Genomic DNA, 26,696 nt, shown 5'->3' with positions numbered 1-26,696 from the left:
GGCAGACAGAGAACACAGGGAAGTTAGTATGATGAGGGGTGGTTTGGAGGCTGCTCTGGGACCGTGTCCCCTTTGGAAGAGGTAGAGTGGAGACCAGAATCAATGCTTAGGAGCGAAACAGACACTGGCACCGGCCACAGATGACGGTCTGGAGCAGGCTGCCGGGCGAGGCTGAGCCTCCGTGGGGCCAGCAGCCGGCCAGGCACAACACAGACACCTGCAGAGTGGCTCTCAGGGCCGGTGTGAGCAGGACAGAAGCAGGATGGGGAAGGAAGCCGACTGCAGACTCAACTCCTCTCTCTCTAAACATTTCCAGCTGCTCAGCACACACCCAGTATCTTCTGGGCTCAGATGCTGTTCCTTTCTTTTCATTCTATGACTGTCCCCCTTTCCTTCAACTCATGTGAAACACCCCATGATAATAAGCATTATTGCTTGCATTTATGGAGCCCATGATTTTCATGACAATCCTTTATTGTCCTGTTACATGAAGAGGGAAACTGAGACCCAGAGAAATTAAGTCACCTGCAAAACACCACACAGCTACCAGGTGATGCAGCCGGAATTTGAACTCAGGCAGAAAGACTGAAACACCCCCCAATCAGCCACTCCATCCGAGAATGGCTCTTACTTCTCCCGAATCCAAGGAAATTGGTTTCCCTTGGCCTCGCCTCTCCCCTGATCTGACCTTTATCTTAACCCTTCCATGGACTTGCAAACCCTTCAAACCAGCTGGAAGTCACTGTTTCTGCTCTTTTCTGCCCTGTGCACCTTCCCCTGCTGCAAAGGGGAATCTCCATATCCACAGACTTGGCCCTCCAGCAACTCAGTAGGGACGACAGAATTGTCATTCCACAGATCTGGAGGGGTTTCTCCCTCTGAGTCCTGGGTTACCAGTTCCTTCCACTTTTCAGAAGACCCTTGAGTATCTGGTATGTTGTGCGGTGGTCTTTCTCCCAGAGCGTGCGTTCCGCTGTTCTGATAACACGTGAACTCTCAGGGACAAAAATGATTTCCACCTCTTAGTTTTACACTGTGTGCTGAGCGCTAGCACGCTGCTAATGCCAGGTGACCGACTGGAACTGGAACATAATTGGAGTCTCTACCACCATTGAAAATAAGGTGGTGTGACTTGCATGCTTTGACTCTTTAGCTTTGCTTCTGCCTTCCAAGGCGACAGCCATTGGGTAATGAGAGTTTTTAATCAGAAAGTGTGAAAAAATAAGCCATCTGAGACTCAAAGGCAGAAGAATCCTGATTTTTTTTGTTTTGCCCCAATTGCTCTGAACAACCTCAGTGACCCCAATACCACGTCACTAAACACAAGCTCCCAAGGGAAAGAGAAAGGTCTTCAACAGCCACCGCAGCGATTTATAAAAGAAATCATGTTTTTCAACTTCCTGTTTTACCTGTGAACTTGCTCAGACTTAGCGTTTATTAACCACGTTGTCAGAGGCGTGGTGAAGAGGTGACAGAGGGTTGGGTCCCCAAGGCCCATTTTTCCTGGGAGCAAGTACATACAAGGTATATTTAGGGCGCAGGGACTCGCCAAATGGGTTTGCTCACTGAAGCTGCAGACACGCTTCTCTAGGCTGCCGGGGCCATCTTCCCAGCCTGCGTGTTGTATAGACTTCAGTCTGCTCTGGAACTCGGCTCTAACCAGCCTGTGGGTTTTGGTCTTCACAGCTCCTGACGGCCCACCTCAGGAAGTCCACCTGGAGCCCATCTCATCCCAGAGCATCAGAGTCACCTGGAAGGTAAACTGAGCAAACACTTGCATTCCTGACGCTTTTCTGCGGGTGCGCCTTTCACTCATGGTAGGACGCAGAGGCACATTTCACGAAACTTCTGTTTGGCAAGATTAGATTAAGAGCCCTTTTCTTGAAATCCTATATGTGTATCCACATTTTGAACACTCGTGCACAAATCCTGTGTCCACAGGGAATGAGGTTGTTATGTCTTGTTTCCCTGCTTGGGATGCGATGGAGTCCTAAGAGCTGGTCTCCGCACCAGGAGTGAGAGAGATGTGGTCGGTGCATCTCACTTCCACCCGGAGGGGCGCTTTTCTAGTGGCTCCTCCCCATGGCACAGCCGAGTATGGCATAAAGGCCGCTGAGCTGGCGGAAGGGATGCCCGCCCTCACTGTCTCACCGGCTCGTGGTGCCCCTACAACGCCCTTCACGTCCCCTCAGCGAGCAGGAAGCCACCCCAGGCAGTGCACCCACGCGTGGCTGCAGATGCGCACTGGCCGCTGGTCAGCTGGGGGCTTACAGAGGTGGCTGGAGACACAGCTTGAGCGACGAGTCAACAACCGCCCACGCGGGACAATTTCCGCCGGCCGGCATGTTTCTCCTAGCAAAGCTGGTGCTGAAGGAAGCAGGGTTGGTGAACGTTCTGGAACGAGCTGGTCACAAGCACCCCATTGGATGCACAGCCCAACGCCACTAATGTGGTGGGGGAACTATCTAGGGAAGTGGTCATCCCTCCATGTGCTCTCCCCAGTCAGGTCATGACTGTAGGTCCAATCCCTTTGATCCGGAAGGTTCCTGCTGGGCCCAAACTTGTGTAAGTTGCACTGGCCCTTCCAGCCCTGGTCTCCCTCCCCTCTTACCCAGCCTCTCCCTGCGATCTGTCTCAGAGGAGAAGCTGACAACCACAGCAGGGGGCCTTAAGTGGCTCACCCCTGAAACCCTGGAGGACCTAACCCATTGCCCGTTGTTGCTGTTTCCCTTCCAGTCCCAGCTCTTCCGTAAAGTGAGCTGTGTCCACAACACAAAAGGATCCTCACTGTCACAGCGGCTGCCTGCTTTGGTGTCAATGCACTTTAATGCCACAAACCCTTTGTGCGAGCTCTCATGTCCCCCCGCCGGTGCTGTGGTTCTGGCAGACAGCAAGCCAGGACTGGTTAGCTTAGGGACAGTGCAGGCCAAGCAGTGTGGGAAGGGACGGTGTTTGTCTCTGTGAGCATGTCGGTCAGCCGCGAGCATCACACACTGCGTAACAAAAGGCACTCAGCAAGCCGCAACCCCACAGGCATCCTGGCCACTCTGCAGACGGAGCGCTGACTCACTCTGTCTCAGAGGCTCTGTGAGGCCTCATCTGCTGGCCCTGCAGCGTCTCACGCTTTGCCACCAATAAGACCAGCTATTCCTTGTGTCGCTAAAGCTTTCTGGGTCCCTCATGAGAAAAGTGTCTGTCCACAGAGCTGTTACACCTAAAATGGATATTTTTGAGACTTTAAGAGGCATTGCGTCCTTTTTGTCTCTTGAGGGAAAAAAAAAAGCAGAAGTCAGCAAATTGCAGTTAAATTTCTCCTTAATGTCAAAAGAATGAACGTGTTGCAGGCTCTTAGATAAAAGCTTTGCTTCCATTATTACATCATGAGCTGATCATAATGCATGGTTCATGGAGCCCTGGAGCAGTGGTTTGCCTCGGAGCAGCGGGCCGATGTCGTGTGGCCTGTCAGCGCATGGACAGGTGTGACTTACCAGACCGAGCGAGGTAAGGAGCACCGTGCGCTGGCTTGGCATTTCGTGTTGGCCTGATTATGTAATGGAAGTGTGTCACTGATTCGACTAAATTGTATGCTTTTATGTACAATCCACAGTACACATAAAGGATGACACAACACAGAAAATATGCCTTGATGTTATGGTGTAAAATCCCCAGAATTACATCTTGTGTATGGAGACTGATCAGAAAAGGGAAGAAAGAAGGGAATAAAGAAAGAAAGAGAAATCACATTAACCCAGAGAGGGTGCCCTGCGCCAATTGACAGAATAGAAGTTCCCCGAGTTGTGAGAGGACTGAGCTAGAAACTCAGTCAGGGCCACAGGACTACTGACAGAAGTGAGAACTGAGCTCAGGGGAGAGAGGAGACAGAGGAGAGAACAGCCCCGGGGCTTTGGTGGGAAAATAGCCATCTTTGACTCTCGACCTCTTAAAGGTCAGGGGTACATTGGGCAGCCTTTCTTTAACACTGGAGCTAGATACCAAGTTCATTTAATGATTGTATAAGCCGTGCTTCTGTGACATGCCCCTTCTATGGAACAAAATAAACAACATGGCTTTCTCTTTTTTTTTTTTATCTTAGCCATGTCTCTCACCAAAGAAAAGCTTCACATTTTTATATTTCAAGTCTGGGAAAGGTTCTCCATGGCCCACTGAATGGTCTTCCCACAGGACTCACCAGGCCATTCAGCACCGGCTGCAGGCTGTCACCCTACTTTCCCCAGTGACAATGGGCCATTCACGTGCCCGCAGCCAGCATCTCCCTCCTCCTTCCCAGTCACTGCCTACACTGTTTGTAACATCCCCCCTTCTGCCTGCCCAGTCCCGCTGACCCAGCACTGTGGTCCCGCTTGACTCTCTCTGCAGATGTGCATCTCCAAAGTGCAGTTCACCTGTGTGACCCTCACTCCCGGTGACAGCTCAGTGAGACCCCCGCCCCCATCACACAGGTTCTACATTCTGTTGTTCTGTGAGGAAGGTCGGGAGGTGTCTCATCCATCTTGGGTCCCCAGTGACTGGCACCTCGGCCTGAATGAACGAGTGAATGAACAAATGAGGGTGGGGACATCTGTGAGTTGAGAATGAAGAGGTCCTTATCACAATGGCCTCTGAGGCATTCCACCTTTCCAAACCTGCCATCAAGAAGGCACCCCAGCTCTGAGGACCTCCAAACCTCAGGCGGTAATGTCGTGAGGGTCTAACCCATATACAGTAAGGTTCCCCAGAGTCTGCCATGGGTGGGCACCCCAAGAGCTGAGCCCCACTCCGTGGAGCAGACAGACCAGCCACTTTACATATGGGCTTCTCGTGTAATTTATTTAAAAAACGAATGGCAGTAGTGGTTCAAAAAATTTGTGATAGGCGTCAGAGGAAATGGCCCCCGCCTGTCACGTCAAATGTCAGCCTTCAGGCAGATGTCCAAGAACTAGCACCATATTAAATTGGGATTTTAATCCTTTTATGTCTTTGGAGTTAAATTAAAATGCCGAATGGCACCTTGACAGACACTCAATAGATAACACAAGTGGTCCTTGATAAATAAAAATAAATGATAATAAAGATCCATTTTCTAGCCCCTGCCCACCCCCCCCCCAGCCTTTGAAGAACAACAGGGTGTGGAGAAGCAAACACATTTTACTGCATGGTTTTGCTGGGGTTACTTAAAATCAGAACGAATATGTAAAGCTACTGATTATTGATAGTAGATTTGATAAAGTACCTGCACAATCATAAAACTTAAAGGAGAACTCTTTGGTTCTTCAGAAAACTATGGTTTTAGTCTCTGTCCCTAAGTGCCAAAATACCAACAAAACAAGTCACTTTTGACGGTGTCTGTCACCTTCTCTTCTGGTCAGTCTCAGAATCCACAGATCCCATTTTATTGCAAACGAAGGACAGTTTGACCGCCTATTTGCATGTGCTTGGAACAGAAAACCTTAAGCATCTGGAATATTTAACTATCACAGGCATTTAAAAACATTTTTCCAGAGGATGCAATTGAAGGCAAATGGTTCTTTTCCCCTATTGACATAAATATTTCCTTTTGTTTTAAATGAGAAGTCCTTTTAGAGCCATGGGCTATCCCCAAACTACGAAATGTTTGTTTAAATTTTGCCGTGCTAAAAGCAGGGGTCAAACTGATGACTGCAAAGAAGTCCCTGAGAACAATTTTGCCACTTTCTTGCCCCTTCTGTGTCCACCCCTCTGGCTGGGTTTCATTTCGAATGAACACTGTTGGAGAAGAGACACCTGATTTCCATAAAATACAAACATTGCATATTTAGGGGGCTAATTAAATTTCAGCAAGCTGAAGAACACTTTTAACCAAACACCACATCTCCATGATCCCCAGTGACTCCCACTGACTGCAGCCCCACTGCAGTCTATCGCGTGTTTCTGAGATGAGCTCTTCCAATGAGAAAACGGTTTCGCTCGTCATTTAAAAACAGAACTGCCTTCTTGCCAGTGACTTTCACCATAATGACTTAATAAACGGCAGGTGCCACTTGACTCCTGTATCTAAATCACCCTACGCAGGACATGGCATGCCATGTTGGAAAAAGACAGCCTTCTAGAACAGTGTTCCCTGGCTGGAATCCCTGGGAAAGCAGTCTCTCTGAGCATCTGCTCTCCGCCGGGCGTTGAGTTCAATTTTGCGTTCATTATGCCATTAGATCTGTGCATGGGGCATATCAGGTTTTGTGCAAACTCCTGAGGTTAAGGGTACTTGCCCAAAACCTGAGGGCTTTGGACTCTCAGACTGAGGACCCTCACACGGCTTTTCCAACTGGTTTCTAAGCAACCAAAAAGCTAAATCCTTGAAGTGCCAGGATTGTGGCTTGTGCATAGTGAGCTTCAACAAATATTAGTTTCTTGTCCCGTTCCTTCCAACCTCGTGGTATATATTTTACCCGACTTTAGTGTTAGAGAAAAGAGGAAAAATGTAATTTTTGTCTTCTCCTTCTTTCTTTCCAAATGTAAACTTGAACCTTAACATAACTGGACTGGTAAATCAACACCCATTTTTCCAATATCAGTTGAAATTGGAGAGGGTTGCCTTGAAATTAATTTTACTTCATTTCTCAATTCTCACTTGAATCCTCAGGCTATAAAAAATTATAAAATTTGCATTTCTTAATCAATTTGTTCTAGAGTTGGATTTACAGCAGCTTTGTTAAAAATCCTAATGACTGACATGTCTTACAAATATTTAAGTTACTGTCAGCCCTTCTCATATTAACAAGCCAGCCTCTTTCCCCTATAGTAAGAGAAGAAAAATCCAAACTGACTTCAAAATCTTTTGGTCATCCAGATCGCCCTGGAGTATTTTCTTTCAGCTTCTTACAGTTGACTAGCTCTGTGAGGGTAGAGGGCATATTTTGTTTTGTTTTCATTTGCTCAATATATCTCCAGTAGAATTGTATTTGAATATTTGTTAAATGAACACATGAACCACTCGTATTGTTTGCATTCGTGTTAAAATATTCATATCAAGAAAGGTACCTTTTTTTAGAAATGCTTGGACTATGTTCACATCTTATATTTTTATACATGCATAATGTGTACGCCTCCCTTTAGCAAAACGATTCATTTCTTATTTGCTTCATTTGGCATATATTTGGCATTTATCTCCATCTACCCCTTGGATCAGTCTTCCTGCTTCAGCCATGTGATTGGCCTTCACCAATGACCCTAGCTCTCTCTCCCAGAGCAGAGCCTCAAGCCAGACTGCCCAAAGGGTCTTGGCTGGCCTCCCAACCTAAGAAGGCAATTCTCTTGGTTCCAAGCTCCCAAGTGCAAAAAGATGCTGGCCAGCTTTCCAAAGGCTGCTCAGTGGCCAGGAGTGTGGGTAGGTCTGACACCGGGCATGCTGGACAGATTGACTGGAACTCAGCTTAGGAGGGAGATCCCATTGTACTGCTCCCGTTAATTGACCCTGACAGGACACAAATTGAGCTTGGACTAAGGAATAGGACCAAGGCCATCTCCATTCATCAGCTGGCAATCAGATGGCATATTCTGAAAGTTTCACACTGAGCCTGGGTGATCCTGACACAAGACGTCAGAGGATAGGCACTTTCATTGTTCTGTTTCAAAGATGTCAGGTTATAAACTGCTAGGGTAGAATATGAGGAGATAAACGTAGTGTGTTTGCCTTGGTAGAGAACATTATCAAAAGCTCAAATAAGGATAATGATAAGAATCATAAAGTTACAGCTAACGGCGTTCTGGACACTTACAGGTCTTTCTTTGTCTAATACAGCCACGTCACATTATATGAGTGAATTAGGTTCTAATGGTGGGACAGTAGGAGGGGGGAAGGTGGGGAGCACCTGGGTGGCTCACTCGGTTGAGCGTCTGACTCTTGATTTCAGCTCAGGTCATGATCCCAGTGTCAAGAGATAGTCTCCCTTCAGGCTCTGCACTAAGCATGGAGTCTATTCAAGATTCTCTCTCTGTCCCTCTGTCCCTCTCCCCAACTCATGCTCTCATGTCTCTCTCTAAAAAAAATAATAATAATAATACAATTGAGTTGGGACATTCAGATTAAAATTGCTTATGATTGAATAATACTAAAAATTACTTAATTACATAATTCTAGGTATGAAATTTCAGAGGGACGTATATGTATGAATATATACTACTTCCAGTGAAAAATAAAGAGTATATGCAAAAATATCACTTGACAACATTTCATTATGCATCAGGTAGGATTAACATAAGTTAAATATCTACAAGTAAATTGCATATAATAAGAATACTTCAATAGAATGTAAAAAGTAATGGATTAGACTTCAGGAAAATCAGGTAACATTTCCATTACCACACCTAATAAAAATGTCTCAAGCAAGTTACTTTGTCTTTGTTGAAACTCAGTCCCTTTACACTACCATTCAGAGAGTTTTTCTTATTTTATCATAAATGAATTAACATGTGTATGGGTATTACCTTCCCTACTCACCTCTCAGCACTGACTTGAAAACAGGGAGGATTAAGGGCATGATGACCCCTTAGAATATGCAGCTGGAACCCTTGAATGACAGCCTCAATTTTGGTCCCCAGGCAGGCTGCTGGCTCCCTGGTGGCTCTGGGTAGCACAGCCCATTCTGCTAACAGTACATCCCAGTAAATGTAAATATTGTGAAGTTTGCCTGACCAAATAAATGTTTTATTTTAAATAATCTAACAATTCATGAGTAGATAGTAATTTTAAGAAAAATATTCTTAAGAATGCCATGTGTTATTTTTACTGGTTCTCATAAAATACTCACTCTGCTTTTAACAGAGAACAAATCGGATCAAGTTACAGTGAGTATGGCGCTTACCATCATATAACAAATTGGCACTCATCAAATGAGTGAATGAAGATACACCATTTTCTTTGCCTAATTTTCCTAGTGAGCAGTCATTAAGCCATCCTGCTGATGACATTTCTCATCTCATCAGAGAAATCAAATAAAGGTAGATATGTTAGGAAATGGGGCACCTATGTTAGGAATGAAAAATCAGACAAATAACGGAACACATTTCCAACCAAGAATTCCACAGACATCAGATGACACCTGTAACGTTGTGGACACGTCTCCTAAGACAAAGAAAGAAATATGATGTTAACTTTTATCAGTCAAAACCATGCTGGACTAAGTTCTTGGTGGTTTGTTTCAAGAACTCCAGCCAGGACAGCATGAGCCCACTGCTGTAGGAGACTGTATGCAGGGTCCACATTCTGTGTTCAGGGTAACATGAAACCGAACAGAAAAACACGATGGATGCCTTCAGATTCATTTCACCAACACAAATGCATTTAACTCAATGCAGTAAGATGTAACCAGCCAACTCTATCTCCTGTAATTTTTTAAAAGCCAACTCTTCTTTGTAGAAATATCTTTGAAAACTAATTTTACATTCCTTCAATACTTGTGATGGATTCCTCCCATTAGCACATGCTTCTGAGAAGTTTGAGTTGAGACATAAAATTAAAATGCTATGTGCTTTGAGTAATCATAGAAATATGGGCAATGAAGCAATTCTACCTTTTAAAGATACATTATCATTTTTTGTGGTTTTTCTAAAAGTTACCATTTAAAGTTGAAAATAAGCCCTGTTTTTATGTAAATAACAGAAGAATTCAGGAGGCATAATATTAACTTCTGGAAGTCAGAATCTCCCAGGAAGGAAAGTGGGAGGTATAGAATGTGTAGTGTCTCTCCCGGGGTCTATGCAGGACCTGAGGCTCTCTTTGCATTTGGGCATGTGTCACCTCATCCCCCATCTGAGAACCCTGGTCCCTGGGGGATCCCATGTCCAGGAGAGCATGTTCCTGACAGGAATGACTATCCTATTGAACACTCTCTCAATGTTCTTCTCCTCAGTTACCCATTTATGAGCATTCCATTCAAATCCCTTCAGTTGAGGCTAATATCTTTCATTTCCCAAAGCATAAATAAGAAACAAAGGTGAATAGCTCTATGGAAGCAATGCTACTGTATGCTTTAATCATGACATCAAGTGTAGATGGTAAACACTAAATCCATGACCAAAAGCCCACTGTTGATGCAGGCATTGCTGGTCTTCTTCTGACAGGATGTGAGTTAGAACGTGGCCATCCCAGCAAGAAGGGGGACTGACTTCATCAAGCACTCAGCCCAAACCCTGGCCTCTCTCCTACCCTTCTCTCACAAAGATGCCTCTCCCCCACCGTTGCTCACCTCCCATTCCCACTCTGCCTCCAACCCCAGCCCAACCCATGAATTCTACCCTACATGTTGATTGAGTCCACAACATTGTGTCCTACAGGGATCGGTAAACTGTTTCTATCAAGGGCCAGAGAGTAAATACTCCCAGCCTCGTGAGCATGTGGCCTCTGCCTTAACCACTAGCTCTGCCACTGGAGGGCGGAAGTAGACAGCGAGTGGGTGGAGCTGAGCTCCAGGAAAACTTTACTTAGACATACTGACATTTGAAGCTCACATAATTTGTACATGTCACAAACCATTCTTCCTCTTTTGAATTTTGCAGCCTTGTAAAAATGTAAAAAGTGTATACATTCTTAGCTAAGAGCCATCTAGAAGAAATGGGCAAATAGACTGGGCCCTTGGACCATAGTTTCTCAACCGTTCTTCTCTGAACAAGACAATCCTTGGGAAACAGCCATATGAAATTGGAGCACATCACCAATCAGCTTCCTGTTACTTGGCTCTTTGAACCAAGATTTAAAGCACTGAAGGACTTCCTTCTGAAGTTTGGATCTTCTTGGGTTCTTCTGGATAGACCATACCTAGCAGAAGTTACAAAGACTAGGACAGAAGCAATTCATCATATGGTTGAGGCAGGCCATTCCTTCACGAAGACCCTAATGCCTTTGAAAACACTGTCTTTTGCACTTGCTTAGCAAGTTGCCCCCAGAACCAACTTGCCCCCAGATCTCCTTGGCCACCCTACCATCCCCAGGGGCTGGAAATGCCATTACCTACAGGGGAGCTATTCTGGGTTGTCACCCTCCAGTCTATGTAGGAGGAGCCAAGCCCTTTGAGATGACTCAGGTGTTGATAAATAGTTGGGGTCCCAGCCCTGTGCTCACAGGCTGGTGCACATTCCTTCTCGACTTCCTCACCTAAGCCCTTCTCCCCGTACATCCCTGCACAATGTCTAGACGCACAGGCAGGACCTGTCTCCCCAAACCTCACAGTCTCCAGGTGCATTCTTTCTCGGCTGGACCCTGGCTACATCTCTTGATGGCCAATGGAATTGTCTCTTGTAACCCCTCCCCCGTCTATCTCTCCCCTTTCCCTGGCCTGAACCCAGGCACCTTCACTCTCCATGCCATTTCTCTCCAAAAGACTCTACCCGCAGACTCTGGGACACTGTGAGCCATCACACTCTGGGACACTCTTCTGGGCAACTCTGTTTCTCAGAAGCATCTAGAGGCCCTGACATTAAATGTGGGATATTCTGGTGACCAGCTCTCAGAGCCAGTACATGTAAAATCAAGCAGGGTCTGGTATGCACTGTGAATTCCTTTGTTAGGTCTTTGGTAGAAACCACTGGATGAGCCTCTCTGGCTGGTGAGAAATGCTGTGTGTGGTTATGACAGTGTGGGATGGAAGGGACAGGGACATTCAGAAAACAGAGGGGAACTGGCAAGAGGAGCAATCCAACAAATGTTTGCTGGTTGGATGAATGAATGAGTGAGTGAATGAATGAAATGAGAGCCACCCCACACTTTAGAAAGTAAATAAACGACATCCTGTAATGCAATAGGCAACCTCAATTTCATCCCATAAAATTGTAAGACCCTGTTTCTAAAATTCTACCTGGGTTTTCCGAGTCCGTGCATATGATTGGCTGTTTCTCCTCCCCACCTGCCAAATCTGACTGTACCAGTGATGAGCAGCTACAAGTCAAAGTTCCCGGCCCCTCAATACTGCGTGTGTTTCAAAGTTCTGTCATTCGCCATCAATTTCTCAGCCCTGACCTGAACAGCTTCTGTGTTCTAAGCATGTCTCATAGGCAGATCATGTGTCCAATTTGTATTTCATAACATGTGGCCCTTCATTCTGTCCCAGATGCTCGATGGGGAGGGTACCGCGTGGCCATGTGTACCACTCGTAGGAGGCTTATGGTGTGGACAGTGTGTTTAGTGTGGACAGAGACAAGGTGCAGACCTCTCCTCTTGGACCTCACTTCCTCAAAACCCACGATCCATTCACCCAGAGCAGCTGCTCAGCCAGGGCTCTGGGTGGCAAGACATGGTCCTCTTCCAACTGAGGCCACCTGTGAAGCAGAGTCCCTTCCCTGCTGTGCCACTCGCTTGACCATGAAGGTCTGACAGTCATTATTTACATGTTCCACAGAGAGACCAGGAAAATGGGTTATTAGTGACCTGAAATTTTAGGAGCTCACTGTTGTTGTTTTTTTAACTTCATCGTCCATCCCAAGTGAGGCCAGTGCTCAACCTGTGAAGGCTTCCCAAGACAACGACTGTGGTTCTCGGGCTTGAGCGTGCCCCAGGATCCCCTGGAGGGCTTGTGAAGACCCAGATCACCAACCCCCACCCTCAATGTGTCTCTGACTCAGAAGGGATTCCCTAGCTTCCTCCCCACTCCTGACATCCCTGCCCCCACAGTCATCATGGATCCCTCTTGAAGGGTCCCTCGAAGCTATGCCTTCCCGGGTCACCTCTTGCTATCTCGCCTGAGTGCCATGGGGAAGGCTGACTACCTACCAGCAGTGGCTGGTCTTCCTGTAGACTCAGACGAAGTGCTCCTTCTGGAAAACCTTCTCACCCACAATGGGAATAGCCACCTCTCCCTTTCCCCTTCCACAATAGCCAGTGCCAACCATGGGCACCGCAAGCACCTTGATCACGGGTTCACCTGCAGGTGTCCCCGTGTGTAGGACAAGCGCCAGCCCATACTGCTCAATTTAACGTTTCCATTCACTGTGCAAGCTTAGTGAGTGGCTGCTGTTTATGTTGGGGAACAGGGAAGGGGGCAGAGGGAGAACATGAAGATGAGAAAAGACAGTCCGCCACCCCTGTAATAACGGGAAATGAGGACAGGTTACATTTTAAGTGAGTTTGTAGGAATCTAAAAGAAAGTTTTTCAATTCATTTTTCACCTGAGTTACTCAACATGCCAGACTGATGTGGCATTCCTGGAATGCAGAAATCTGTGGTAGAGGTTTTAGCGCTCACGGTTGGTCGGCAGGTGAATCCTGTCAATGAGCAGAGTCCATTCACCTGTGGTGGGAAGAGGGCAGGGAGTGTGCCAGAAACAGGCCCAGGCTAGTGGTTTTCTAAAGAAGAGATGTCTGTTGTCCTCACTCACATCCTTGACAGTGCTGTGAGCATTTGCACATCCCTGTCTTTACCAACTTTCTAAAGACTCTACAGCTGCCACAGGTGGCTCACAGGCTGATTTGGATGAATGCATAAAACACAGGCACTTGCAGACCACACTGATCCACCTATTGGTGCTCCTGTTGTCATGGAGATCAAGAGATGGTTTCTTAAAGGACCTGGGGGTTGGCTGGAGGTGGGGGGACCGGAGGCTGGAGAAAGGGCACCTAGAAGGATGAAAGAAGGCTGTTTAGGGAGACTACAGGAGGGGAAAACTGCCAGATACCACAGACGGCAGATAAATGAGGGAAATGGAAAGAAACCAGGCTTATTACTGGATCCAAAGGCAAATGAAAGGAAGAGTGTATTCAACACGGAAAAATAATTAATCCCTACGTGAGAAACACGACAGTGAATAGAGGAGGGCTTTTCGCAGAACTAGAGTACACTGGAAGGGGTTTGAGAGGAGGGAGGAACAGAACACTCGTAAATCAGAGCAGTCTGTAAATAACAACATCTTCCAGTGCAGGAAGGGACTCAGAATGAATTCTTCCATATAGAGTGACGGAGGCCCTCCTCCACTTTGGACTTCCTTTCTTCTTTCTTTTCTCTTAATTTTTCCATTCACTTAATCTCCAAAATCTTCCTTTAATATGTATTAAGAGAACTGGTTGGCAGGTAAGGTTTGCAATAAACCTGTGGGTCTGCCTTAAGTGATCCTTTTTATATATTTTTAATGTTTTATTTATTTATTTATTTGTGTGTGTATGTGTGTGTGAGAGAGAGAGAGAGAAAGAGAGGGAGAGAGAGAACAAGTGGGGGAGAGGCAGAGACAGAGAGGGAGCTCCAGGCTCCAAACACAGAGCCCAACATGGGGCTCAAACCCACGAACCTTGAGATCATGACCTGAGCTGAAGTTGGACACTTAACCAACTGAGCCATCCAGGGGCCCCAAGTGATCCTTATTATAAAAACATGTAACCCATCAACTGACTAAGCAAGTGAACAAACTTCCTGGAATCCCTGTTTTGAGAAGGAAAATAAAAAGGATGACATTGTCCAAATAAGTTGGTTCTTTGTATGCTATTTTCTGCTTTAACGGGGCCTGGAAAATGAAGTCGGACTCTTCTAAATCCTGCCTGGATCTCTCATCCTGATGCATGAGCTGCCATGCTAAGTGACCACATGAAAGCCAGCTCTCAGCTTGAGTCCACACTGCACAGTGCTCCTGAGGCCTCCTTCTGTACTGGCTAATGCAGGTCTCAGATCAAGAGCTATACCGTGATTCTGGATTTCATCTGTCTCATCTATCTTTAAACCTTTCCCGTCAGCCCTGTACCCAGTCAGATTATAAACCTGCAACTGAGGTCGTTCCTACCCGTCACTTCTGTTGCGCCTCATCTTTGCTCAAAACCATTCTCTTCTGCATCTCCAGTAACATTTTCTGAGAATGTCCCCTGTGCTGAAGCCTTGTTGTGGACAAGTGAGTGAGTGAGATTTCAAATATGCCTGTGGGAATCCTTATGCACTTGGAGCTTGCGTTCAAGTCCTTGGAAGCCAACATTTGATATGGAACAGTGGCCAAGGAGGGGATGGAAGTGACCCATTCTTGCTGAGCTGATGGTGAACCAGGGAGTGCCGGCAGAGGCTGAAGGAGAGAGAACTTGGATGGAGGCAGTCGAAAAAGACCGATGAGCTGGCCGTGGAGAAGGAGTTGGGTTTTGACAGAGAAAGGAAAAGAGTGGTGTCTGGTGGGTTTCACGAGATGAGGAAATGCAAGAGTTGAGAACATCTCAAGCAGCCAGAGAGAATCCTAGGTCACCAGAGAACATCCAGGACCGTCTATGTTAAATCTCAATGACAGAGACAGCTGAGATCTGGAGAAAAGGGGCATGACCGAAGTGGTTTCTTAGGAAACTTGCCTTCTCCGGTAACCTGCAACCCAGAGTCAAAGTACGTTCAAGATCTCTACCTGATTTCCTCTTTTTCATTTCTTCCACCATTAACTCCGCTAACAAACAATTGTATTTGACCCATTTTTTTTTCAATCACAATTTGATGCTATTTAACAGCTAGAGAATCCTATTCTAAAACTATCTTCCATGTTAGGATTTCTTCTTTACATACATCTCCCTTTACCCCAGGTAAATGCATGCTCCAAGGCTTGAATGTTTAAAACATCATCTGGAACAAATCTTAAACTAAAGGTATTATGTACTAACTTGTCTTGGGATGACCTGAGGCCCGTGGCCAGATGGATTCAAGTGCCACCACCAGTCCACAACCCCTGGCCCCACTGGCTTGCTGCCCATTCAAATCAGAGAGAACCTCTAGGCTCACTTTCAATAACTTTGGAATGTGCACCACAATCCTTAACATTTCCTATACTGAATGTACGACAATCCTGTATCTGTGGATTTTTTAAAAGATAGGAGTTTTTCAATGTTTCCAAGGATTTCTTTAAGGTAAACACATCTCTAAGTTGAAATCTGACTGTTCAGTGTACAAAGTACTGATAAAACATAAGCTCTGCCTGACGTAGTGAGAATTTTGGCTTATTTTTGTGCATAAAAGCAATACTTTGTCTTCGTGTGATTTGTTAAGTGTTTCTTTGATTAAAAATGTCTATTGTAGTTAAGCTAGTTAGAACGTATTTTCACCCGCGTGAGGGAAAAAAGGAAGATTTCTCCACCCTACCTGTGTAGCCAGATCACAGGCATGATTAAATCCCAACCCCAAGGAGCTAAAAGTCACCAAGCAGGTTGTGCTACTTGTAGAATATTTAGCTAAATGGGTGGCTGCTCTATGAAAGCCTTTGCCTTCATTCCCTTGTCTCACTTCTTGACCTAATGCCATAAGCACCATACTGTTGTCCTGACCTAGTGTCTGAGGAGGTCTTAAACCTACACAGGGAGTCACTTGAGAAATCAGAATAGTTCATAGGTATAAACCGCATCTTAAAAATATAGATTATTTATGTTTGGGTCACTGCATTTAACATTTCTAAAAAATTTTGATGTTTATTTTTGAGAGAGAGACAGAGTGTGAGCAGGGGAGGGGCAGAGAGAGAGGGAGACACAGGATCTGAAGCAGCTCCAGGCTCCGTGAGCTGTCAGCACAGAGCCTGATGCGGGGCTCGAACTCACAGACTGCAAGATCATGACCTGAGCCGAAGTCAGACACTTAAACGACTGAGCCACCCGGGTGCCCCTTACTGTATTTAACATTTAAAAACTATGTGACATAAAAGAAATATCTGCATTTAATTAATTTTATTAATTGAATGACATGAATGCAACCCTGTGGGTATAATGAAACAATTTCTATGTCATCAAAATCTCAAAATCTAAAATCATTAGATCTGATTTCATACAAAGTGAAAAGTCACAGCTCATCACTGGAAAAACAAGACTGCATAGAGGTATGCTTATACGAAAGGGCTGAGCTCTCCTGCGGGGCTCTGAGGGCACCCACCGGCTTGACGATAAACGTGGTGGTGATCTCCATCGGATCCACGTGTTGGCCTGAAATCGGACTGGTTGTTGAGGAAGACAGTGGCAATCCAAGAAAACCATCTATGAGGAAACACGCTTTAAAAGATGTGATTTTACTGCTCCTGTACGGCTCAGACTAACAACACTCCAACATAACCGGCAGCATCCAATCCCACTGGGAGGGTGCCTATTAGGCAATTCATAAATATTTGCTGAAATTCATTAATGCTGCTCAGAACGTCCTGCCTTCTCCGCACATTGTCTCCAGCGTGGACCCCGCTGCCTCGCATTTTGCCCTGGATGAAGGACTGGCGCTCCAGGCCGCCGCGCCCTATCTGATCCCTAGCACCCACTCCTGGCTGCCCTGCGCCCGCACCTGGGCACCTCGGCTCTCCCCCGGCGGCTCTGCCTCTCCCAGCTGCGCTCTGCAGGCACCGCGCACCACACGCGCCTCCCGGGCCCGCAGGCCCCCAGGGACCCCTCCACCGGCTCTGAGTCTGCCGCCTTCTGCACGCCCGCTGGCCTTCGCCTCTGGCGCCCGACACTCGACACTTGAGATTCTCTCAGGTTTCCTAAGGGTTTACCCCTCTCTCCAACCAGGTTGTTAGCACTTTGGGCACAAAGTCCTCAGGCTCCCGAGAGCTCTAAGTCCAAGGTTTATAGTGAAACACAGACACACACATACTCACATGCACACACAGACAACACAAATACATACGCACTTGTATACACACCAACATACATACACGTGTGCGCACACACAACACAAATACATACACACTTGTACACACACTAACATGCATACACACATGTACTCACAAGCACACAAGACAACACAAATACACACTTGTACACACACATGTACTCACACACACACACAAAACAAATACACATACATACATATTTGCACGCACGTAGATACACATACCCACTCAATTGCACACAAGACATAACACAAATATGCACACATACTTGTACACACATATACATATAAGCACTCATACATGCACACAGATGTAACTTAGATGTGCACAGTGCACACGTGCACACCCCCATACACTCATGCACATGCACACACATACAAATATCCACATACGTGTACACATACACACACTCAGATGCATACCACACGAACCCACACATATGCACAAACATAACATGAGTATGCACAGATGCACACTTGCACACACCTCACACACAAACACACATGTACTCACACATGTGCACACACAGCACACATTCACGTACACACTTACACACGTCACACACACACAAGCACTCACACATACACACATGCAAACGTAATACAGATACTCACACATGCACACTTGCACACACACATACCTCTTGACTGCCTGAAAGTCTACAAAACCTTTGTTACTTTAGAGCATCACTATTGTGTTGCTCTTATAATTTGTAAAGAGTTTGGTTTCTTTTAAAAATCCAAGATGCTGGCTTATGTGTCCTGTCTTCGACTCGACAGACCCTCTATCATTGGCAGAGACTAGCTAACTGTAGCCTCGCCCGGCCCAGGTTATATTACCATGAAATGACTCCAAAATTATTTGTGCCATCAGGAGAAAGGTCTGCCTTCTCGTCGTTGGTGGGTCCCCTTCACACGCAGCCCTCAGCTGGAAACACCTTGATCCTGGAACATTCCATTTAAGTGTAAGCTCCATGAGGGCAGGGACCTTGTTTAAAAAATCATTTCTGCCCCAAGGGATAAAGAAGTGCTGATGCTTAGGAGCACATGTACCCCAATGTTCATAGCGGCACTTTCTACAATAGCCAAATCATGGAAAGAGCCTAAATGTCCATCAACTGATGAATGGGTCAAGAAGATGTGGTTTATGTATACAATGGAGTACTACATGGCAATGAGAAAGAATGACATATGGCCATTTGTAGGAAAGTAGATGGACCTTGAGGGTGTCATGCTAAGTGAAATAAGTCAGGCAGAGAAGGACAGATACCATATGTTTGCATTCATAGGTCTAACAGGAGAGACCTGGCAGGGGACCATGGGGAGAGGAAGGGGGAAAGAGAGCGGGGAAGAACGAGGGACACAGATCAAGGGAGACTACTGAATACTGAAGACGAACCATGGACTGAAAGGGGAGGGAGGGAGGGGGTGATGGTCATGGTGGGGGGCACTTGTGGGGAGAAGCACTGGGTGTTATATGGAAACCAATTTGACAATAAACTATTATAAAAAAATCATTTCTGGGGGTGCCTGAGAGGCTCACTAGGTTAGGAGTCCAAGTTTGGCTCAGCCATGATCTCGCAGTTTGTGAGTTCAAACCTTGTGTCAGGCTCTGTGCTGACAGCTCGGAGCCTGGAGCTGCTTCGGATTCTGTGTCTCCCTCTCTCTGCCCCTTCCCCGCTCACACTCGGTCTCGCTCTCTCAAAAATAAACATTTAAAACAACTTTTAATAAAATAAAACAAATAAAGAATCATTTCTGCTCCCAACTGCCTGGACCAGCCTGGCCGAGCAGCTCTGGCTTGGTAGGCGTTGCCGGGCGGAGGTGTGAAGACCATTGTGCCCACAATGACGGCGGGGGCACCCGAGGTGCGGCACACGCACTCGGGGATTCAGACCCCCCAAGGAAGAGTACGCGGCCAAGGGCAGCTGTGCACGAGTTCACTGCTAACATCCCTGTCTCGACTCCCATCAGGACACCCCCTGCTTTTACCCCCAAGGCCATCGACGGCTTCCCTAAGATGCCGGTGGGCGCCGCTTCCCTCCTGTCCTTCCTCAGGTTTTCCTTAGTGTGTTCTTTCCTTCTCCTCTGCAGGCTCCCAAGAAACACTTGCAAAATGGGATTATCCGTGGCTACCAAATAGGTTACCGCGAGTACAGCACCGGCGGCAACTTCCAGTTCAATATCATCAGTATCGACACGACCGGGGACAGCGAGATCTACACCCTGGACAACCTCAACAAGTTCACCCAGTACGGCCTGGTGGTGCAGGCCTGCAACCGGGCTGGGACGGGGCCTTCTTCTCAGGAAATCATCACCACCACCCTTGAGGACGGTAGGTTCTGGAGGTGGCCGCTCCGGCTTTGCCTTCCTCACGGGTTCGCTCTGGTCTGCTCGCCACCTAACAGCCTGGCTCCTGCTGGCTCTGCCGGGGCCCCGGGGACAGCGTTCCAGGGAAACGTGCCTTAATTCACCTGCCAGCTGCACGGACTGGCTCTCGCCCTTGACAGAGCTTGACTGCAGTGCCCTACTGCTCCTCTCCAGCGCCTCATTCATCCTAAGCAGGAGGATTGGGCTCTTCCAGAGGGCATCCAAGGCTCTCCTTAGGACCAACCAGGGCTTAGAAATGTGGTTTTCTAAGAATTTGTCCAAATCAGTGTTAGTGGGGAATCTTTCTCTCTTTCTTTCTCTTTCCTTAGATCTTTATTTCTTCCTTTCTTTTTCTTTCTCTTTCTTTCTTTCCTTTCTTCATTCCTTCCTTTCATCTTTTTTTCTTTCCTTCTTTCTTCCTTCCTTTTTCTTTCTCTCTCTTTCTCTCTTTCTTTCCTTTCTTTCTTCTTCCTTCCGTCCTTCCTTTCATCTTTCTTTCCTTCTTCCTTCTGTCCTTCCTTTCGTCTTCCTTCCTTCCTTCCTTCCTACCTTCCTTCCTTCCTTCCTTCCTTTCTTCCTACCTTCCTTCCTTCCTTCCTTTTTTCAACCGCTCTGGACTAGAGAAAGGCATGATCCGGCGTCCGGGAGCAAATCATACGGTGACTGAGCACCCCCTAGTGACCATGAAGAGATAGTTCACCCTTCTCCCGTGCCTTCCTTTAGTCCTTGGAAAGCAATGGAGGACCGAGTCCAGAGGGCCAGCGTTAGGGGCAGAGATAAGACATGGGCTCGTTGTCACACTAAGGGCAGATTTGAAGGCAGCAACTCTGCACGGAGGTGACCTCCTGTGCAATTAGCCGTGAGGTGAAAGGTGTGAGGAGGCACATGGGGTCTTGGCATCCATAACTTGTGATCCTTTTTACGGAGAGAGAAGTCTTAGAAAACCAGAAACCCTAAAACTGGGATTTTTCTTTCCGGCTCCATGGTCTTTGCAATCATGGTTACATATGCGTTTTGGTTTTCACTTTGATGCTCGTGTTTCACTGATGTGTGTTTCTGTTGGTACTTTGTCCCTTCTCCCCGCCAGGCCGTTGAAGCTTTGCCTAAACTCAGTGTGAAAAAAGACCTCCAATATCCTTCTGGCTTCCATCTTAACCCATTCTCCCTCTTTCCTCTGACGGAATGTTGTAGTTTTGAAAGGGGAGGCTGGCCGGGGTGAGGGGGACAGTGAATAAGCTATGACTACGTGTCTGCTCTTCTGCGCTTTCCAATAGCTACGCTTCTGATTTATACGCTGGATGTTGCTAAATATGGAGGGTCAGTGATGGGGAAGTAAATCAGACGAGCAATGGTGTTTTGCTCGTATAATAAAATCAGAAGTGGTCCCCACTCTCCAGTCCGGAGCCAGCCTCCTTCAAGGTGAAGTAGTCAACCAGGGTAGGGAGGCCATGGAAATCTGTTCGGACACAGGCATAAACTCATATTGTTTTACATTCTATGGAGATATAATACTTGCAAAGGGAAATGGTAGTTGGGGTTTTTTTCCCCTTAATTTTGTGGATTGAGTGTGATTATTTTCTTTGGCTTGCACGTTGCAATGTTAAACTAATGCTGCTTATTCAGTATTGTTTTGCCAGTTAAGCCCCCACGGTTATTACAGATTCTGATTGTTTAATTTCAGTGCCCAGTTACCCCCCTGAAAATGTCCAAGCCATAGCAACATCACCAGAAAGCATATCGATATCCTGGTCCACACTTTCCAAGGAAGCCTTGAATGGAATTCTCCAGGGATTCAGAGTCATTTACTGGGCCAACCTGATGGATGGAGGTAAGAGGATAAAAGAGCTGTGAGTTTGCTTGCCGGGATTGGCCGACCCCCGCCCCTACTGACGTGGGATTTGGGCTATGATGGGCACATCTTTATCAGCGGACACCGTCCGTTTTCCCCACGCCATTCTGTCCTTACCACTCCTCTTACAGTCTCACAGGTGTATACAGCTGTTTAAAACATGTATCTTCAAAAAGCGAGTTGAGGTAACGGAGCAGGTGGCGTTTGGGAAGTCTAGACACGGATGTGTTTTCCTAGATAAATATCTATGCCAGGCCCCCACCTCTGCATGCGGCATCAACACGCTGATCTGTATCTAGAAAGTTCTACGTGGCGTGTATCCTAAAAGGTTGACCTCTTCCAACTTCCTGATAGAACTCAGCAGGGACACTTATGTGCCGGTCATGACCCAGGAGAGGGTCCAGGAGCAATGTGGAATCTTGTTAACCATTTAATCCAAAATTTCCTTGTCTTTTTCTCCTTTTCCTTCCCCCACTCCTGTTTCTCTTCCTTCGTTCTTCTTGTCTCTCTGTTTGTTTGTTTGTTTGTTTGTTTGTTTGTTTTCCTTCCAAGTTATAGGACAGAATCATTCTGTTGGTTTGGGCAAGCCTCTGAATGAGAGCTCGCTCAGGTAGAAGCAAGGTTGGGGCCAGATTTTTCTTGGGGAGAGTACTTCTCGGTGTCTCTGCTTTCAGAGGCCTGTGTCACTGAACCAGACTGAGCACCACTCCGTGAGAATAGACACACCAGTGCCATAACCCTCACGGGGATGCTACTAAGGCCGGCATCCCCAGACCTGTGTGGTCCACACCTGCACCTCCCCTTCCGTCCGGTCCCCAGCCTCCTCCTGCACATCCCGTTCCCAGGCAGGGGGTGCCTCTCCTCTTGTCTGGGGCCTCTCTGAGCCCCTGTGACTGCATGTGGCCTCCCGGGCATGGTGGCCTCTGAGTTTGGGCAAACACAGCCGGAGCCCCCAGATATATCCCACCCCCATTCTGGCCACCTGAGTCTGCTCTGCCCAGCAGGTGGCTGTCCCCACCCAGGTGAGCAGAGTACACAGGACCTCGGAGGCTGCAGGGGCTCTGATATTGGTGCCACAATAAAGGAAGGGAGACACATTAACAAATAAGCTTACTTTGCTCTGGAAATAGCAGCGTGGGGAGCTTTAGTTATCTATGTCTACATCAGGGCTGAGGACCAGACCCAGGGATGGTAAGTGAGCATCTCACATGGCACCAGGCACTAGAGCCTTCCTGTCACCTGCTCCATCCAAGGCAGGCACGTTAACTGAGTGCCTACTGTGTGCTGGCCTTGTGCTAGACCAGTGAGCCAGGAAGAATCTAGTGAACATAGGACCACAAGCCAGTTAGGCACAGCCAGCCTCATGGAGGGACAGATCTATGTAAATGATTCTTTAACCACGTCACCCTCTTGTCCCCCCAAAAAGCTTTTTTAAAGTCCCGTAGAGGTAAAGTTTAGAGCAATACAATTTGTAAAAGTATCTCTTCTATTGACACAACATCATACTAGATCATTGTTGTTACTTGGTCTGGTTTCGCATCCTCCTCTTGAATGAGATGCAGCTAGAATCCCTAGCACGCTCTCCTAAAGGCAGTGTGGCATTGAAATTATCTTGTTGTTCTGTTGGCAATGTTTCCAGAACCCAGGGGTGACGACGCATCCATATCATCCGTATTTTCACACAGCGCTCATATTTGCTAATATTGCCACTAACACCTTAGCTCTGCGAAGGGTAATGCAGTGAATACGGTTCTTTCCACTTGACGCTTCTGAGCTTTAAATACTTGAATATTCAAAAACATGAAAGTCTTTAAATAAAGACTGCTTGGAAACGCATACACTTCTTAAAGATACTTTTGCTCACGGCATTAAGATCAAAGAGATGTGCTTAATGTCTAATGTAGGAATTCGACACTTAATCTCCGAAAGATGAGAAAGAAACCCGTAGAGACATAAGCCCGCTATGAACACTCTCTCCTTACCTGCTGCTTATAAGAAGTGACATTTATGAATTAGCAGGTAATTCCATAGGATTACTGGTGCTTCCGCAGAAACTTCTCAGGCTGTGGACCGGGGCTCCCACAGATGTGAAACATCGTGACTGTGTAAAGGACCAGACCCACTAACCCACAGCCCACACCCCACTCCCACACCCCCCACAAACTCCAACACACACTCACACTCACAGCCTCACACACACTCACACATACATCCGCTCACACTCACAGGCACACAGACTCCCACAGAACCCTCCACATATACATTCAGTCACACTCACAGATACACACTCACAGACTCACACAGACCCCTCACACACACTCACACATACATCCGCTCACACTCACAGGCACACACACTCACAGACTGGGAGACGCAAATTGTTACCGCCACTGTGATTAGCAGTTGCCCAAAAGCTGTCAGATACGTACATCCGAAAGCGTTGGTTATTGTTAGTGTGAGCAGGTAATGTATCTGATGGGGCCGGGGAACCATACGGTATGCTGGAGACATTTCTGCGTGTCTTACAATCTGAAAGCCCAATACTTTTCAAGACCTCACAAAACTGTTCATCTGAGATTACTAGAAAAATTGGGCACGTTGAAGTCACATTTCCATCTGGATCTGAACCACTTGTCATGTCTTCTGTTTTCCCTCAAGATCACACAGTGGATTCTGAAGCGAGGCGGCATTTAGGTGCCATCCGGCTGTTAGCATTGGTGGCGGGCTTCAGAAATGTTATTTCCACCTCTGTTTTGGGCCTTAAAACCCTTCGAAAATGAGGGAAGGCATAAAAACAATTTGTTTTCAAACAGAAAGTTTAAAAAATATCATAGTAGAAATGATACCTCTAAGTTCATTTCACATATTCATTTCATGTTATTTTATTCATGATTTCACCTAAACGTTATTCTTCAGTTCCTGGTTGTTGTTTTTTAATAACCCTCTTGAGGCTGTAAAAGGTAAATGATAGAAATCCTGAGTAAGCCATAAAAAAAAAATAACAAGAGCTCACAGGAATGGCAAATGAAGCATGCTGTTTTGATTGGGCTTTTTGTCATAATTTTCGTCTCCACTTACTGCAGATCCACTAATCATCGGGTGTCTGCCAGTCAGGAGCGTGCCCTTCCCCTTCGGTCAGGGAGAGTGAGGTGCACGTGTGGTGCGCAGTCGGCATCTCTGGGGGGTGATCTTGAACTAGGGTTCTGACTGCAGTCATACATCTGGTTCATGAATAAATCCGTTCCTCACAGCAGTATGAACCCCGATGCGAGCAATCATCCAGGTGTTCCTTCTAATCTGTGCCGCGCTTCCTGAGCGGACGGAGTTCTTCTATTTGAGTTGTTGCGTTCCTGAGAAAGATGGGACCATCCCCTCCCCACCCCACCCCACCCCCGTCGCTCTTGACCACCCTCATCCCCGTCACCGCCTCTCATCCAGGAACCACACAGACGAATCAGCACCTCTTTCTCCCACAGCAAATGACTGTGCCTGCTTTCTTCACGAGGGGAGACTCCTGGGCCCTTCTTAGAGAGGACAGTTTAAAAACGAAAAGCAAAAACCCAGAGTTCCCAGAGGTCAAATAATTTAGACAAGGTCTCATAACTAGCTGCTGGCACACAGCCCTATGAAACCCCATTCTCCCTGGTGTGTGTGTGTGTGTGTGTGTGTGTGTGTGTGTGTGTGTGTGATCTTTGGCACAGCGTAGAAATTCCTAAATCTGAAAAGATCTTGATGACCTCTGTACTTAGTTTTTTCCCATTAGCATTTGGAGTGTTTACCGTCGTGCGGTTGACCCTACTAGACGTGTTTAGGAGAATGAACATTGCCAGGGAGCAGTAATGGTATGGAAAGTCCTGGTGGTGGCCAGGCTGACCCCTCCTCCGGGGGAGACGTCCTCACCCCTCCGGCCTGACAGCTGTCCACTCCCTAAATGTGCGGTGACACCACACACGAGCAAGTCTCTTTTTACCTGTGTAAGCCATCTCTTGAGCCTTCCAGGATTGTGGCCCCGAAAAGTCTGCACACTGCTGACCTTCCCGGAAGACCTTCCTGGGGACCAGCCTCCTTGCCCACTTTCTCCCCCAGCAAAGCTCCTGCCTCAGAGCTGGCCCACAGTCTGCTCAAGGCAGTGACGGGCCTCTCGCTCATGTCCAGGTCTACACTCTGGTCTGTGACCCAACAACCCTCACATCCCCCACAGCCCTCACCCCTGCAGAGGTCCCGGCACGTGCATGAGAAGCTATCCATCCTACGTGTTATTTTAGATTCAGCTTTTCTCCTATGTCCAGCTCAACCTTGACCCTTTGAGTGACAAAAACCCACATCACACTCTGTGGTCTTCATAATCACAAAATAGGTGGCTGTTAATTACTAGCTGGCCTCTGTGCTGTATGTGAGAAGGACAGGAGGGCAGAAAGACAAAGAGAAGGAAGAGAAAGCCATGCTGGTGGAGAACTCAGTAATCTAGCCGACATGATGTTTTCACTGAGTGACCACAGCAGAGCACGGGGACCATGGTCTGTGGATGTGAGGCCATGCTCTGTGGCTCCACGGCCCATTCTCTCAGCTGCCATGCTAGGCCCCGTGACCTTAGGCAAGGTACCAACCCTCGACCTGCCCCCCCCAGTTCTTAGTAACTGGGTGCCTGCCTCCCAGGAAGTGCCCATGCGCCATGGCTAACTGTGCCCAGGGGCGAGCAGGCCTCAGGTCTCTCTCCTACGCCAGCTACTCCGTAGGTGGCTCGTTTCAAAACCCAGAACACCCATGGAGGTAGTTAACACATCTTTGTAAGTTTCTGCAAATTGCCCTGTCTCATATGCCGAAGAAGGGAGAGCAAAACGTTCCATCTCTGAGTATTATTAGCTGATCCCACTCCAGAAAATGAAGCATTATTAGCTAACACCAAGTTTCTGACACATCAGCGTGTCA

General features: G+C 47.0%; 1 protein-coding gene across 1 annotated transcript in view; it reads left to right on the top strand.

Moving 5' to 3' along the window:
• Positions 1-26,696, top strand: part of DSCAM (DS cell adhesion molecule) — a 680,888-nt gene that overhangs the window by 618,648 nt on the left and 35,544 nt on the right. The window contains exons 16-18 of the mRNA XM_029938933.1: positions 1,687-1,757; positions 19,643-19,883; positions 21,600-21,746. Of these exons, the coding sequence (XP_029794793.1) occupies positions 1,687-1,757; positions 19,643-19,883; positions 21,600-21,746 (459 nt within the window). The remainder of the gene's footprint in view (positions 1-1,686; positions 1,758-19,642; positions 19,884-21,599; positions 21,747-26,696) is intronic.

Source organism: Suricata suricatta, chromosome 5 (assembly GCF_006229205.1).
Source record: "Suricata suricatta isolate VVHF042 chromosome 5, meerkat_22Aug2017_6uvM2_HiC, whole genome shotgun sequence".
Lineage (NCBI taxonomy): Eukaryota > Metazoa > Chordata > Mammalia > Carnivora > Herpestidae > Suricata > Suricata suricatta.
This window is presented reverse-complemented; position numbering and strand designations above follow the sequence as displayed.